Source organism: Elephantulus edwardii, unplaced genomic scaffold, assembly GCF_000299155.1.
Source record: "Elephantulus edwardii isolate Elephantulus edwardi_28Jun2011 unplaced genomic scaffold, EleEdw1.0 scaffold00039, whole genome shotgun sequence".
Taxonomy (NCBI): domain Eukaryota; kingdom Metazoa; phylum Chordata; class Mammalia; order Macroscelidea; family Macroscelididae; genus Elephantulus; species Elephantulus edwardii.
Window position 1 is genome coordinate 18,880,517 of NW_006399789.1, and position 16,493 is coordinate 18,897,009.

General features: G+C 36.6%; 1 protein-coding gene across 1 annotated transcript in view; it reads right to left on the reverse strand.

The window, feature by feature from the left end:
* LAMA2 (laminin, alpha 2) overlaps nt 1-16,493 on the reverse strand; it is a 746,602-nt gene that overhangs the window by 419,298 nt on the left and 310,811 nt on the right. Inside the window, exon 13 of the mRNA XM_006885032.1 lies at nt 2,864-2,965. Within this exon, the coding sequence (XP_006885094.1) occupies nt 2,864-2,965 (102 nt within the window). The remainder of the gene's footprint in view (nt 1-2,863; nt 2,966-16,493) is intronic.

Consider the following 16,493-nt stretch of genomic DNA (forward strand, 5'->3'; position numbering starts at 1 on the left):
AGTCTTTCTCTCATCCCTTGTCATTGTCCAGATCTCTAATGCATAGCAAGCTATTATGAAGACTATGGCCTGGACCAGGTGCACCTTAGTCTCCAGACTGATATCATTGCTCTTCAGTACTTTAGTGAGGGCCCTGACAGCTGACTTTCCAAATGTAATTCATCTCTTGATTTCCTGCCTGTTGATACCAAGAGTGTTGATCGTGGAGCCAAATAAACTAAAGCTGTTAACAATCTCAATCTCTCCACCTTCCAGTATGATGCTCACCCAGTGGTGAGAATTTTTGTTTCCTTGAGGTTGAGTTTCAATCCAAATTGAAGGCTGCAGTTCTTGATCTTCTACAGTCAGTGCTTCAGGTCCACCTCAGTGTCAGCAAGCAGGGTGTGTCATCTGCATAACACAGGTTGTTGATAATGTTCTGGGATTCCCATTCTTCTCAGAGTCAGATACAATTTGTTGTGAACCACACAGGCAAAGGCCTTTGCATAGTCAACAAAACACAGATAGACCTTCCTCTAGTACTCTCTGCTTTCAGCCAAGATTCATCTAACAGTAGCTACAATAGCCCTAGTACCACCACCTCTTCTAAACTCAACCTGCACATCTGGAAGTTCTCTGTTGACATGCTGCTCTAGTCATTTTTGGATAATTTTTAGCATAATCTTTCTTGCTTGCATGTGGTATTAATGATATTGTTTGGTAATTTCCACTCTCTATCGGGTCACCTTTCTTTGGAATGGGAACAAATATAGGTCTCTTCCAGTCAGTTGGCCAGGTAGTTTCCTTCCAGATTTCTTGGTACAATTTTGTGAGTATACCCAGGGCAGTGTCTGTTTGTTGAAATATGTCAATTGGTATGCTGCCAATTCCAGGAGCTTTTTTTTTTCCCAATTCTTTCAGAGTAGCTTGAATTTCTTCCTTCATCCTTCATCACCACAGGCTCTTGCTCATGCATTGTTTCATGAAATTTACCCTAACTCCCTTATCTGGATTTCCAAGACTATGTCTAAGAATTTGTGATGTTGAGTGAAGCCTGGCCAGAACAGAAAAGCCACACTTTGCTGCTCTTGTTAGGTACCATTGAGTTAACGCACAATGATCCTACGATCAACAGATCTGATCTTTCCCCTCTTCTATGCTCAGCATGATCTGCATCATGCTCAAGACCGTGGTAGTAATTTTGCCCTTCAACTACATGAAGGAGCTTCTTCTCTTTTGCTAATCTTCCACCTTTCCCAGTCTGATGTCTCTTTCCAAAGTCCAGCACTTTCTGAGAATATATGAAAGAGGAAGTTTTATCCTCTTGCCTCTAAGGAACATTCTGGTTGCATTTCTTTGGAGACAGATATATTTGTTCATTTTCTAGTCCATATTATAGTCCATACTCTCCTCCATGGGATGTCAATGTCAAATAGAAGGCATAGACTAACCTGTCATGGAGGACCAGTTAATAAAAACCCTGAACATGAAGACTCAAGGGAATCTCCTGGTGGATGAGATTATCTGCCTTGGAAGAGCATCACATCCCTCAGAACATGAAAGTTTCACACTGGGAATCCTCCTGGCCACCAATCCATGAGCCTAGTAATTTGTTTTTATTTGTGGAGAGGATACATTATTGTTATGCACCGTAGAGTTGGAAAGGACTCATAGCTTATGTTCCACTGGGTTTTCAGAAGTAGTAAATCACATGGGAAGAGAACGTCCATCTTTCTCCAGCAGAGCAGCTGGTGAATTCAAACTGAGTACATTCTGTTTGGTAACTCCTTACTGACCAGCCACCAGAGCTTCTGGAGTAGGGTGTGTGTGTGTGTGGAGGGGGGCGGGATTGGGGGAGATGGAATAACACTGTAATAATAATTATGGAATTCTTTCTATGAATTCTGTGAGCCATTCCATTCCAGTGAATTATAAAATCTAGAAAGACAATGAGAATTAGTAGGATGGCATCCTGAAAGGATAGTGGGGAAACCAGGCCCAAATTTGTGGCAAGCAGGTCACGGGGCTGAAGTGTTGTGTAATGTCTGCTTATTTAGAAGTCTGAAAACAGTATCCTTTTTAGAATACTGAACCTGTGGGTTCAGTCGTAGCTCTAAGGGACAAGGGTTAGAGAGAGTTAATAATAAGAATGGAGAAGTGGGAATGTAAGCATTGGATCAGTCTCTGCATTTGGAAGTTGAGATGCACATTGATCGTTGTCACACACTGACTGAAGATGAACAAAATCTGAATGTCCATATGTGTGAGAGAATGTGTGTGAGCGTGTGGAAGGGCGTACACATTATTTGGAAGGAAGTTCCAGGAGAGAGTGGGAAAGGCCCTAAAATGTTAGGTTTTTAGCATTTAAGAATTCCAAAATCTCTGTAGATGTTCATTGAAATGAAAATAAATAAATAAATAAATAAATATTTTTTTAAAAAAGATAATTGCTTTTGGTCCTCCTAAGAATTTTCTTGCACAGATTTCTTACCTAAGTAAGGATTTTATAGTAAAAATTTAGGTATAAATACTTAAATTTCTATTTTCATTTACTTTTGCACAATTTAAATAAGGAAGTAGACAATAAGGTCTTCTTGGAACAAGGGAGAAGGGGAAAAACACAACTATGTAAATTAGATTTTTTCCCAGACAATTTCATCACATGCATTTTCTTGGAAACAGAGCTACTATGTTTTAAATGTAAACTCTAAGTCTGGCCAAAAATGACCATCACTGTTGGAACTCAATAAATGTACCCAAATGTGATATTTTTCTTTAGCTATATGTTAATCTATTTAAAATTAACAAGTTAAAATATATCACCAGTGTCCTCAAATAACAGAGAGCTGTCAAGTGGCCAACACAAATAATCTTCATACCGTACCTCTAAGATAATCATAAACTGTAGAGTACGTTCTGTGTCATTCTCTTCTTCTTCCAGGTCGTATGATATAGTAAACGTCAACTGTCCTCCAGCTGCTGTGAGCTAGAAGAGAGGAGATACATAGTGATTATGGAACAGGATATGGTCTATTCAATCATATTTTACTTATTATTCTAAAATGATTTTATTGCTCCTGAGGACTGCATTTGGAAGCAGCAGAAATCACTGGAGTACAGACTGGAAATGACAGACATTTCTTTAGGAGTAACCTTTTTACGAACATTACCCATCAACTGTAAATCTGACATAAATATAAATTCATGTATTATTTCTCCCAGTACTGCAGGCTTGCTGAAATAGGGTAAGTTCTGTGACACTACATGCAGTACCTCCTGTCATCTCCCTAGCTATAGTGCAAGTGTTAAAATTCTCAAAAAGAGAAGGATCTATGTCAAAACTGAGAGATTTCTACCCATTCCAAAGGGTCACTGACATTCTGTGGGACTGTGTATGTTCAAAAAAAGACATCGCTCCATTTGACAAGAGCTTTGCATAGACTATAATGTGAGTGAGCACATTTTGTGAGACAAAAAAAAAGTAGCAGCAAGTACCAAACCAAAGGATATATACTTTCCCAGTGAACTCAGACAAGCTTAAGTGAATACTATTATCCCCTTTCATGAAGCAAGTATTTTCCTTACAAAATACATGCCAAGAATCATGAAGGGTATAAAAATTTTTTGTCATTGGTAATAGCTTTGAATTTTATTTTTTTTTTAAAAAAACTAGAATTTGGTAAGCAAGATCTAATTTATTGAATTAGAACCAATATCGAAGCTTGAGTGCCATACTTAATGTAAATGATTATGTTCCCTACCCCCACCTTTTAAAAAATCTTCCGCTCCAAACTGTAAATAAAGACATTTACAAAACCAAGATGATGATTCTTCTTCTGTTTCCTGCACACTGACAAAAAAGAGACCCAGCTTCACAGCAGTTGGCCTTTCACAGCAGACCCCTAGCAGAAAGCAATTGCTAGCAGTGCACTGGATAGAGGAGGCGGAACCCTGATTCCCCTCAGTGTTGTTCCATAGGGAATGGCACACAGCTTGCTATGGCTTATTAAACAGGATTTTTAAATTGCAGCTCCACAATGCCTTCTAAGAGCACATTACACGGAGCTCCGGAAGGAACTAAAACTCACAAAACTTTTATTCCCTTTCTCAACTAAGAAATGGTCCTACTCTAATATCCTTTCTTACATAAAATAATAAATATCTGTCTGGACTATAGCAGTTGGCATTACTGTGAGTAATGAAGGGTGAACCTATGGAAAAGGTTTCTAGTTCTATTAAGATAAGCATTCAAAATTTAACATAGCTTGCTAGTTCATATCATCTAGATGTTATAAAACAAGTCTAGAAACCCATGAGGAAAGGATGTTTTACATATATTAAAGACAACTGAACTATTTAAAATTTTGTTGATCAATAAAATTATTTAGAGGTAGGACTGAGATAGGGAAATATATTGTTAATAAGTCTTTAGCAGTTAAATATATTTTTAATTCCAGATAATATTTGAACAATTTAAAATGTGGCCGGTATACTATCCTTTTCTGGAATATGTTGCATTTTTTAAAAAAAGAAGAAGAAAATATTGGTTTCAATTAATTCCTTTTTTATTAATTTTAATGAATGTTTTACAGAGATTTTGGATTTCCATTCATTCATTGTTGCACTTTTCTCCCTGCCCACCTTCTCCCCCCCACCCATTCGCTCTTCTCTTTGAAGAGTAAAAGAAAAATTATTTCATTACCCATCCCCAGTACACTCCACTATGAAACCTTCATTTTGGACTCCTGTCATAATGCCCAATCATATATCACTTTTTATTAATTTTAATAGACATTTACAGAGGTTTTGGATTTCCATTCATTCATTGCCACACTTTTCTCCCTGCCCACCCCTTCCCCCCAGTTCACTCCCCTCTCCGAAAAGAAAAAGAAAAATAAAATTCCTTCATTGGTATACAATTTCCCCATCCCTTTCCTCCTGCCCCCGACCCTGAGTACACTTCTCTATGCAGTCTTCTCTCACTCATTTGTTTCAATGCAGTATACATCATTTATCCAATCTTTCTCAGTCTCACCCCAAACCTGGTGTCAGTCCCATTCTACAACAGTGGCACTATGCAGTATTTGTCCTTTTGTGACTGAGATATTTTACTCAACATACTGTCCTCCAGCCCATTTTGAATAATAATACATGGGTTCCTTGTTTTTCAATGCAGTGTAGTATTCCATTGAGGGCACTTAAGGTTGTTTCCAACTCTTTGCTATTGTGAACAAAGCCACAATAAACATGGGTGTGCATATATCTGCCTGGGTGGCAGTTGTGGTTTCTTTAGGGTTTATTCCCAGAAGTGGAATTGCTGGGTCAAACGGTATTTCTATTTGCAACTTTTTGAGAGAGCACCATACTCCTTCCATGGTGGTTGCACCATTTCACCCTCCCACCAACAGTGAATAAGGGTTCCGGTTTCTCTGCAACCTCTCCAGCATTTGTTGCTTGCTGCTCTGTTAAATTTTGCTATTCTTACTGGGGTGAGATGATATCTCATAGTTGTTTTGATTTGTATCTATCTTAGAGCTAGGATTTTTTTTTTTATTTTTCTTCATGTATTTGTTGGACACATGGATGTCTTCTTTGGTGAAGTGTCTGTTCATATCCTGTGCCCGTTTGTCAATTGGGTTATTTACCTTTATCTTGTTTTGGTGCTCGAGTATATTATGAATTCTAGATATAAGTCCCTTATGTGACATGTCATTATCAAATATAATCTGTGCCTTCCTTTTTTTACTCTGTTGGAGAAGTTTTCAGATGTGCACATGGATTTGATTCTTAGAAGGTCCCATTCATCTATTTTATCCTCTCCTGGTTGTAGAGTTTTCAGGATACTTGGAAGACTGTTTATATTGTGGATTAGGGCTTCCAGAGTTCTTCCAAGCTTTTCTTTAATGAAATGTATAGTCCTTGGTTTTATTCCTAGGTCCATGATCCATTTTGAGTTGTTTTTTATGTATGGAGTGAAGTGTACACCTTGCTTGAGTTTTCTACAGATAGCTTTCCAATTTTGCCAGCACCATTTGTTAAAAAGGTATCATTTCCCCACTTAATTGATTTCATCTCTTTGTTAAAAATCAATTGACCATAGGTAGATGGGCTGATTTCTGGATTCTCTATTCTATTCCATTGATCTATGTATCTGTCGCGATACCAGGACCATGCTGTCTTGACCACCACAGAAGTGTGGTATTATCTGAAATCATTAAGTGAGATGCCTTCTACCTTCTTTCTCTTTTTAAGGAGTGCTTTAATTATTCAGGGTCTCTTTCCATTCCAAATGAAAGTAGAGATTGCTTTTTCCATCTCATTGAAGAATGGAATTGGTATTTGTATTGGGGTTGCATTGAATGTGTAAATTGCCCTGGTAGTATTGTCATTTTCACAATATTGAGTCTTCCTATCCATGAGCAAGGAATATTCTTCCACTTCTCCAGGTCTCTTTTTATTTCTTGTAGTAATGTTTTGTAATTTTCTTTGAATAGATCTTTTGTGTTTCTGGTTAGGTTTACTTGCAAGTATTTAATTTTGTGATTAGCTATTGTGAAGGGCATTGTTTTTCTTAGCTCAAGTTCTTTATTTTCTTTGGTTTCAGTTAATTCTTAATCTCTTACATTGAATTTTTAATTACCTTTGTGGTGTTTTTTATTTGCCACAAAGTCTATACTGACATACATTTGTACCACTATATTTTTTCAAATGGTGAATTTTCAATGTAATTTTTCTTTTCATTAATATTAACTTTCAGCATCATGACTAGATTTTTGTTGTTACATGCCATCAAGTCACCCGTAACTCATAGTGACCCCTAAATAGATTTCAACCTTGCCCTATTGTGAGCCAATCTCTTCATCTCTGACAGATATAATTCCATTTCTCCAGTCACTGTGTCAATCTATTTCATCCTTGGTCATCCTCCCCTACACTGTACCTCCACCCTTCCAAGTATGATGTTCTTCTCCAATGACTGGTCCCTTAGGTCAACATTCCCAAAGTATGTGAGACAGAGCTTCAAAATACTTGCATCCAGGGTGTAGCTTGTTTTCACCCTCTCTGGGATAGACTAGTTTGTTCTCCTGGAAGTCCACTGTATGTTTACCACTGTTTTCTAGCACCACAACTCAAAATAGTCAATTCTCTATTATCCTTAGAATAACTAGCAAGGTTGTGGATCTGCCCTCAAGAGATTGGGTAGATTGCTAGTAATGAGGCAAATAGTACCTTTGGTGTGTTGTTGCTCTTATGTATGCATCATTAAGTTGACCAAGACTAATAGCAACCCTATGAACAATAACTTAACTTTCCCTATCCTGGAGCCAACCTCACCTCACCATTTGCAACACGGCTGATCTAATCGCTACAGTCACTACATCAAGCCATTTCATCTAGGGTCTTCCTAAAATGAGCTGGCATTCTACCTTTCCAAGCATGATGCTCTTCTGCAAGGATTGGATCTTTCTAACAACATGTCTAAAGTATGTGAGACAGAATTTCAATATCTTTGCCTTTAAGAAGCAACCTAGGCTCATCTTATCCAGGATAGAGCTATTTGTTCTCTTGACAGACTAAGGTATGCTCAATACTCTTTTCCAGCACCACAGCTCAAAGGCATTAATTCTTCTTCTTTCATCTTTATTCATTGTACAGCTCTCAGATGCACAGAAAGCAATTGAGGAGACCTTGGCTTGTATCAGGCACACCTAAGTCTTTAGACTGACATGGTTGCTCTTTAGGACTCTAGAGAGTGCCCTGATAGCAAATTTCCTAAAGCAACTCATCTTTTGGTTTCTTGACTGATGGTGATGGTGTTGACTGTGAATCCAGGCAATATGAAATAACTAACAACTTCAATCTTTTCTCCATCTATCACAATGCTGCCTATTAGTTCTATGGTGAGGATTTTTGATTTTTTAATGTTGAGGCACAACCCATACTGAAGGATTCAGACCTTGATTTTCTACAACAAGTGTCTCAAGTCCTCCACAGCATCAGCAGAGGGTGTCATCTACTTATTGCAGGTGGTTGATGAGTGTTGCTCCAGTCCTGATGCCACTTTCCTTTTCATTAAGTCCCACCTTTCCAATGACCTATTCAGCATAGAGTTTGAAAAGGTACTGGAGTCTTAAAGGTTTATTGTTCAAAATGGCTTTCTGAGCCATTAAGTTTGACTTTGCCTTGTAGCTGGGTGGAAATATGAGAATAGGGTGTGCTAGCCTATCCACAGAGGGATTGGCTAAATTGATCAGATTCAGTGACAGATTTTGAGAATCTTGTTATCAACAGAGAAGAAGCAAGAGAATGAAATGTGTCCTTTGGAGGCAGAGATTCTTGTACCAGCTAGACCTACAGTAGGAGCAGCAGTCTTGGCCACAGCAGAGAAGAGAGCTGGCATGAGACAGTGCTGAGCCTGAAACTGCCACTTCGTGGAACCAGAACTGAGAACCTTTTGTCCAACCTGGGGGTCCCCCCCCACCTTAAAAGTACTTCCTAGCCTACCTAGTGATTTTTTTTCTTTTAAAAAATATATTATTAATTTCAGTGAAAATTTACAGAGACTTTGGATCCATTCATTCATTGTTGCACTTAGTGCTGATCCTGAAATTTCTACTTCATGGAACCAGAACTAAGAGCCTATTGTCCAAGCTTTTTGAGGACTGAAGAGAGGAGATGGCATAATTGGCAGGATTAAGGGTTATGTAATACTTGCCTAGTCATGAGGCTGATATGTCTGTGAGCACATTTTGGAAGCAGTCCTGACAGAGTAATTATATCTGCTACCAATCTTAATTACAGGCTTTTGACTTCCTTTGTATGGTTCTGTGTGGTCTGTGAGCTATCCTAATGGATTTCAGACCCAGTAGAATAGTCAGATTTGTGTTGGGATAAATAGAAAGAGGTGTGGGAGCATGGAGGACATGTCTGACTGAATGTGAATTGGTTTTCTATTGTTGGTGCTATAAGTTGGGGACAATTCCCCATCGTGGAGTTAGCAGAGATCTAACAGGACCATCCTTATGTTACCCTTACTCTTTTTAAAAGTATGGGAAAAGGGTCTTTCTCTGTTGCACTACTTTCTTCATTGTAAACTATACATTTTTCCTTTGTTCTGTTCAGATAACAGCTTTGTGGTCTAGGTTTTACATGAGCATAATCAAGTGTTCTGGATTTCTATTCTTCTCAATATTAGCTACAATTTATTGTGATCCACAAAGTCAGATGCTTTTGCATAGTCAATAAAATACAAATAAACATTCTTCCAGTACTCTCTACTTTCATCCAAGATCCATCTGACATCACCAATGATCTCTTTAGTGCCATGGCCTCTTCTCAACTCAGTTTGTAGCATAATCTTGTACCTTAGCATAATCTTCAGCAAGATTTTGCTTGTATGTGATATTAATTATATTATTTAATAATTTGCTCATTTTGTTAGATTGCTTTTTTTGGGAATTGGAATAAATATATATTATAGGTATTTTTAGATAAATATGGTTGTCTGGAAGCTGTCCTCCAGATTTCTTGACACAATCTGGTAAGCATCCACGGCTGCAATTATATGTTGAAATACATCAATTGATATTCCATTATTTCTTGGGGCCTCATATTTTGCCAATTCTTTAAAAGCAGCTTGAATTCTTTCCTTGATTACCATTGGTCCTTGATCATATGCTACTTTCTGAAATTGTTCTGTGTCTGCCAATTCTTTTTGACATAGTGACTCTGTGTATTCCTTTCAATTTCTTTGGAAGTTCCTGGATCACTCTAGATTTTTCTCATAACATCTTTCAGCATTACAATTTATTGCTTGAATTTGTTCTATAGCAACATGTACAAAGAGCTGGGGTCAGAAAATTAAAAGGGAAGAAAATACTTAGTGTGACAACATGTAAATAGGGTATGTAGAGTATTAATGAGAAGATTGGTCAGTTTTGCCATCACAACTAGGTTAAAATGATCAGATTCAGAAGCAGAATTGATGATTCAACCATGAAAATAAGAAAGAAGAAGTAGAGAGTGCAGTATGTCCCTTTGGGTCAGACATTCATGTAGTTGATGGGTACTCACACAAAGGAGACTAGTAGCAGGACAACAGCAGCAGAAATAGAAAGAAACAAGAGACTCGTGTGATACAGAACTGAAGTAGAACTCTCATTTCATAGAGCTACAACTCAGGTCCTTCTCAGCATAACATGGTGGGGCAAGGTACAACACCATAGTTGGTAGAACTGAACGAGTTTTGTAACATTTGCATACACTCATGTGATAGCTCTCAATAAGACTAGGTTAGAAGGAGTTCTGCCTTTGAGCACACACAGTAAGAAGCTATCCCTACTGATCCTAGAAGCTTCTGACCCAACCTGTAGCCTATTACTACTCTAATAAACCACATAAGTATGAGTACAATTTATGAGTTCTGTGTGGCCATTGTCGCCGACTAACAAGCTCAGTTGTAGAGTATTGAGATCCAAGAGCGGGGTAATGGTTGCTGTTGTTGTTATATGTCATTGAGTCACCTGCGACTCATAGTGACTCTAAGTACAATAGCTCTGAACTGTGTTCCATCCTGAGCCAATGTGTCTCCTACACACCAACTTCCATTACCCCAGTTACTGTTTACCTCAGTTACCGTTAGCCCACTTACTTGTTTCCCATGAGCACAGTTAAATAGTTTGAGATTCCCATTCTTCTCAGTGTTAACCATTTTATTGTGATCTATAACAGTCAATTGTCATTGTACAGTGAATGAAAGACAAATAAATATTTTTCTGCTTTCATACATATAAATATGTGTTTACATGTATATTTATACAGCGATAAAGTCACATAGCACATGAGATAATAACTGTGAAATCAGAGGTGCAGAAAAGGAAAGGAACTTTATGTAGGTTAGATTATAATAAAATCTGAATTAGGGAATAGAAGTAATAATAATCAATATGGTGATGATGGGGATAACAGATTGTTCTTTTCTTTTTAACTCTCACACTCTGTGGAAAATATTGTCTGGTTCCTTTATAAATCTTGCAAGTGATCCTTTGGTATCATTAGGAGTATTTTTTGAATATTCTAGAACCTGAGTAAAAGAAAAATAATTTACTTGCAACCGAATTATATGGGGCAAGTCCCCGAGCATTTTAAAAATGTCTAACAGTTATTCTATAGGACTACTTTTAGTTACTTAACTGATTTGAAAAAAAAAAAAACACATAAACATTTCCTTAAAATATTCTGCAATTTAAAGGTAAAATTCCCAGGAAAATTTTTTTACTCTAGGCTTGATTCTTCAGCTTTATTTTTTTCCTTAAAATCCATAAAGTGATGTCTACGTAATTCTTCAATTATGTTCCCAGCTAATATTTCCTTCCCAAGAAGAAAATACGATTATATGAGAGATTTTGTAATAAGTCCATTATATATTATTGGCCTTTTGGATGTAAAAGATTTGAGTCTATTTAGAATATGAATTGTTCTTCCCTCCAGTGGCCTTATTGGTAAGAAGTTATACTACGATCCCAAAGGCATGTGGTTTAAATCCATCAGCTGTTACTTGGGGAAGGATGAACAATCTCCTCCCATGGGATTAATTGCCTACTAAAGGCAAATGGTTTCAATCTACTGGCTGCTTGGCAGGAGAAAGACGCCAAACCTCCTCCTATATGACTTACAATCTCTGAAACCCTGGTGAAGGTCAGTTATGAGTTGGTTTTGATTGGAAAGCAGTAAGTTGAAATGACTCCTCAATAAATATGAAGAGATTCTGAAATATTGAAGAAAATTAAAGACCACAGACTAAAGTACATATTGCACCTCAATATCAAGGTGGGGGGGGGTGAAAAAAAAAAACCCAAAAAAAAAAAAAAAAAGCACCTCAATATCAAGGTGGGGGGGGGTGAAAAAAAAAAACCCAACATACAAACCACAAAACCTCTTTTATAGATGGATCATGGGGCAAACATCATGATACATAAAGAAAAGACTAAAATTGTAAATGATTACATTTTAGTTGTATTTACAATCAACATTCTTGGAAGCAGTGGTAATGAAATACACATGTTACCTTGGGCAAATCTGCTGTCAAGTAGTTCTCTAAAGTGTTAGTGTAAGAATGTCAGTCCAAAGGCTATAGTGTGTCTTAGCCAAAGCAGGCTATTTTAAGTTGCATTATTATTTGAGTAAGACTATCAATCTGTGACACAACCCTGGTTACTGTAAAGAAAGAAGACTTGAAGAATTAACTTATAGAGATAGAAAACTTCAGTACTGATTATACTTCAACATAAAAAAATTTAAAACAAAACCCTCATGACTGGAAGAGTAAGTAACATATAATCAACTTGAGAAAAAAAATGAAAGTTTTTATGATTTTCATTTACCTTTGACACATAATCAAGAGCCATGGAAATAACATTCAAAAAAAAACAGATGATATATTTCACTGGATAAATATACTAGGAAAATGTTATTTTTGTAAGTGAGAATTCAATGAAAGTTTGTAAAGAATTTGGGTTTCCATTAATTCATTGTTGCACATTTTCCTTCCTGCCCACCCACACTCTCAGTTCACTTTTCTCTTTGAAAAAAAAATTTTTCTCATTGTTGTGCAATCCCCCAGCCCCAGTCCACTTTACTATGCAGCTCTTATTCTGGATTGTTGTCATACAAGTAATACCCAATCATATATTTATTTTAAGCAGTTCTTTTCCTCATCTGTTTCAATACAGTATACATTACTTATTCCCTCTTTTCTTAGTGTTCCCCAACCTTGATATCAGTCCTCTTATATAACTGGCATTATGCATTTTTTGTCCTGTTGTTACCGAGATATTTCACTCAGCATAGTGTCCTCCAGGGTCACCCATTTTGTATAATATTTCATGAGTTTCTTGTTTTTCTGTGCTGTATAACAAGTATTCCATATCCATTCATTTATTGATGGTCACTTGGGCTATTTCCATCTTTTTGATATTGTGAATGACACAGCAATAAACATGAGTGTGCATATATCTGCTTGGGTGGCAGTTCTGGTTTCTTTAGGGTATATTCCCAGTAGTGAAATTGCTGGGTCAAATGCTATTATTTCTATTTCCAGCTTTTTGAGAAAGCACCATACTGCCTTCTGGAGTGGTTGGACCATTTTATACTCCCGCATATAGTGAATAAGAATTCCAATTTCTCTACAACCTCACCAGCATTTATTGTTTGCTGCTTTGTTGAATTTTTCTATTCTTACTGAGATGAGATGATATCTTAGAGTTGTTTTGATTTGCCTTTCTCTTAGAGCTATGGAATGTGAACATTTCTTCATGTGCTTGTTCTTTTAATATCTGTGTTAAAGAACATGGATGTCACTCTGAGGTCTAAAGAACATTTGACTCTGTTGCTTCATATGCATGCAAAAGTTGAAAAGGAAAAATCAAAGAAGAAATATTATCTTTGCATCGTGGTATTGATGAGGAATACTGAACAAATAAATCTATCTTAGAGGAAGTGCAGACAAAATACTACTGGAAAGGAAAGATAGTGAGATTATCTCATTTACTTTGGTTTTGTTATTAGAAGAGGCCAATTCCTAGAAAAAAGCATCATCTCTGGTAAATTAGAAGATCAACTAAAAGGGAGAAGGCTTTGACGAGCTGAATTGGCATGGTGGCCACAAAAATGGGCTCCAGGACAGCATGCCGATGGTGAGGATGGTACAGGACTGGAGGTTGGGGGAGAGGGGAGAGGTTTCATTCTGTTGCATACAGGTTTGCAGGGAGATAGAACTTTTGCACCTAATAACAATGTGAACAGTATCTGATCATCTTTTCCCATTATCTGCTGCAACTTTTCAGCTTTTACACTCCATTACAAGCATTGGGTAATCTCTTCCCATACAATCTATAGCCTAGGAAAGTCACTGGAGGATCAACTAGAAGTCAGTTCCAATTCAAAAGCAATGAGTTGAATTGAGTTGAAAGGTGTTTCTAGAACTATCATGTATAAATGCATCCCCACAATCACTAACAAGTTATTTGTTATTTGTTCAGTTTTATTCTTAATCTGTATGTAAAGTAAGATAGTTCTTATGCCTTCTCATATTAGGACACAGAACAAGAATAGTGGTAGACAAACTGATTCTAAAGTCTGCAATATTGTTTACTTCCCAACAGGCCATCACTAGCTATATGATTTACTGCCTCTGGAAACTCTCTGGAGAAACAACTAGTAATCAGTTCTGACTCAAAGGAATAAAAAACAAACAATATTTAATTAAGAAGGAAATTTAAAGAAATCTATCTTGTTTAAGATTTATACTTAAAGGCATTCTTTTTCAAATTATTACTAAGCTTCAGAAGACAGATATTTATTAAACAGTTCCATTTTAACTACATTGTTGGTTCTATCTTTTTTGTCTAGGAAGCACTGAAAAAAATTTAAAAACAGAAGATAGAAGTACCCTGAACTGGGAAAGTTGCTTAAATTAATTTTTATTAAAGAATTGTCATCCTTCTAGGGTCAGAGAAAGAGAGGAAGACCTTCAACAAGAGTCACCTATGTAACAACCTACTGGAACATATCAGAGATGATGAGGATGGTGCGAGACAGGGAAAGGTTCAGATCTGTTGTTTATCAGGTACAATGAGTTGATGCCAACTTGATAGCACCTAATACCTGCTGTCCAATCATTCCAACTTTGCTTTTTCTTTCTTTGCCAGGATGATGTCTTACTTCTTAAAAGACTGAAAAAAAAACTTTGAAGTGATAATCTCCAAATCAATTCTTATATTTGCTCTGTAAATTAGGGTACATTTGCTTGAGATAAATGTTGTCTCTTTCTGATAAAAAGAAAACAATACTTTCATGAAAGTGTTATCACTCCACAAGAATCTAAAAAAACCCTGGCCATGCATTTAGCTCTTTTTCCATATATAGAAAGAATTGTTTTCAGAGAGACTGTAAGTTCAAATCGAAGAGACACAGCAAAAAAGGGAACAACAGCTATCTATTCTTGGAGAGGGTTCGTATGCTGAGCCCTTCACTTCCCTGATCCTCAATTTCACCCCATTAAGAAAAGAACAACAAAAGTAGCTTTTTCCTATGAGGACCTGTTTTAATTCTACCTTCAGGGGTGAGAAACTGCTTGTTTGCAAGTAACATTATAGTTACTACGCAGTACAAAACCTAATGTCACACATAATAATGTAGCATGCATGCAGCACATGGCTTTAAAGATTTAATGAGGCAGGGAAGTTTTCCCTCAAGAACAGAAAGGCTAAAGGTAATTCATAAAACTAAGCTTTATTAGTTTTTTGCTTTTTTTGCTTTAGATAACTTGCATTTCCTTGCCGCTCCCACCTTCAACCTCAAGAAATATGAATTGTAGGGTGAAGGATGGATGCCCTATTGAGAATAACATATCTGGAGAGAAGACGTTTTTTATAAATAAACCTGGGATATTTGGTTTTCTGATGTTGTCAGATTATCATCACTCTTACTCCACCAAATGGGGTGTAAAACCTAATATTTGCTTGTGCCTACCAGTGTACATAATTCAGAAGGGATACACTAAAATCAAATGAGAAAAAGGCTTTGTAAGACTGAGCAGGGTAAATCAAACATGTCTGTCGATTTCAATTTAGTATCACAAACAGGGCATGTGATTCTTCTGTCTAGATTCCAAAACCCTAGAGCCCTCTGAAAAAGGACTTCTCCAATGGATGTGTTTCTTCTTTTTTTTTTTTACATGTGTTTCTTAATGTACCTATTCATAGAGCTCTCTTTTATCACTGAAACAGTATCCCACTTCAGACTTTGGTATATTCTTCTGTGCATTTATAATAGAGAAGAGAGCATGTTTATCTTGTTTAAAGTTTGATAATTAGTAAATAGAGCAAATACAAGGTGATCACAGAATATAGAAAACTTACATGAAAGGTCTTAAAACTTATATTTATTTAATGTTTGAGAAATGTGCTAACAGTTGTGGATAGAGATAATGTATATTTAAAAATCTGGGGGGAAGGCAAGAAAATAAACCAAGTGGTCCAGAAGATTAAAAAAAAGAAAATTAAAATTAAAAAATTAAAATTTAATTAAAAAACTAAATGCAGTATCCTGCCTGAGTTTTTCTGCTTTCAATTCTTCTTTCCTTTCATTTATCCTTACACCTCTTTCATTCTTCCTATTTTAAATAATCACAGCATAATTCTGGTGGTATTTCTTTTAAGCAACTTCACTCTTAGCACGTTTAAGTCAATAAAATCAGGAGAATACAATACAAAGATTTGTAGAGAAGTCAGAGTTGGTGTTATTATTTTTTATGATAAACTCAGAAGGTGATAATTTTTCACTCCATATTTAGTTTCAGCATGACATGGACTGCTAAGAGAACAAAAAGGTCAGTCCTAGAGAAGATGAAGTCCATTTGCTCGTTGGAGGCAAGGATTTTGAAGCTCTGTCTCACATAATTTGGGTATATCACCAGGAGAGACAACTTTCTGGAGAAGGATAGTACAGAAAAG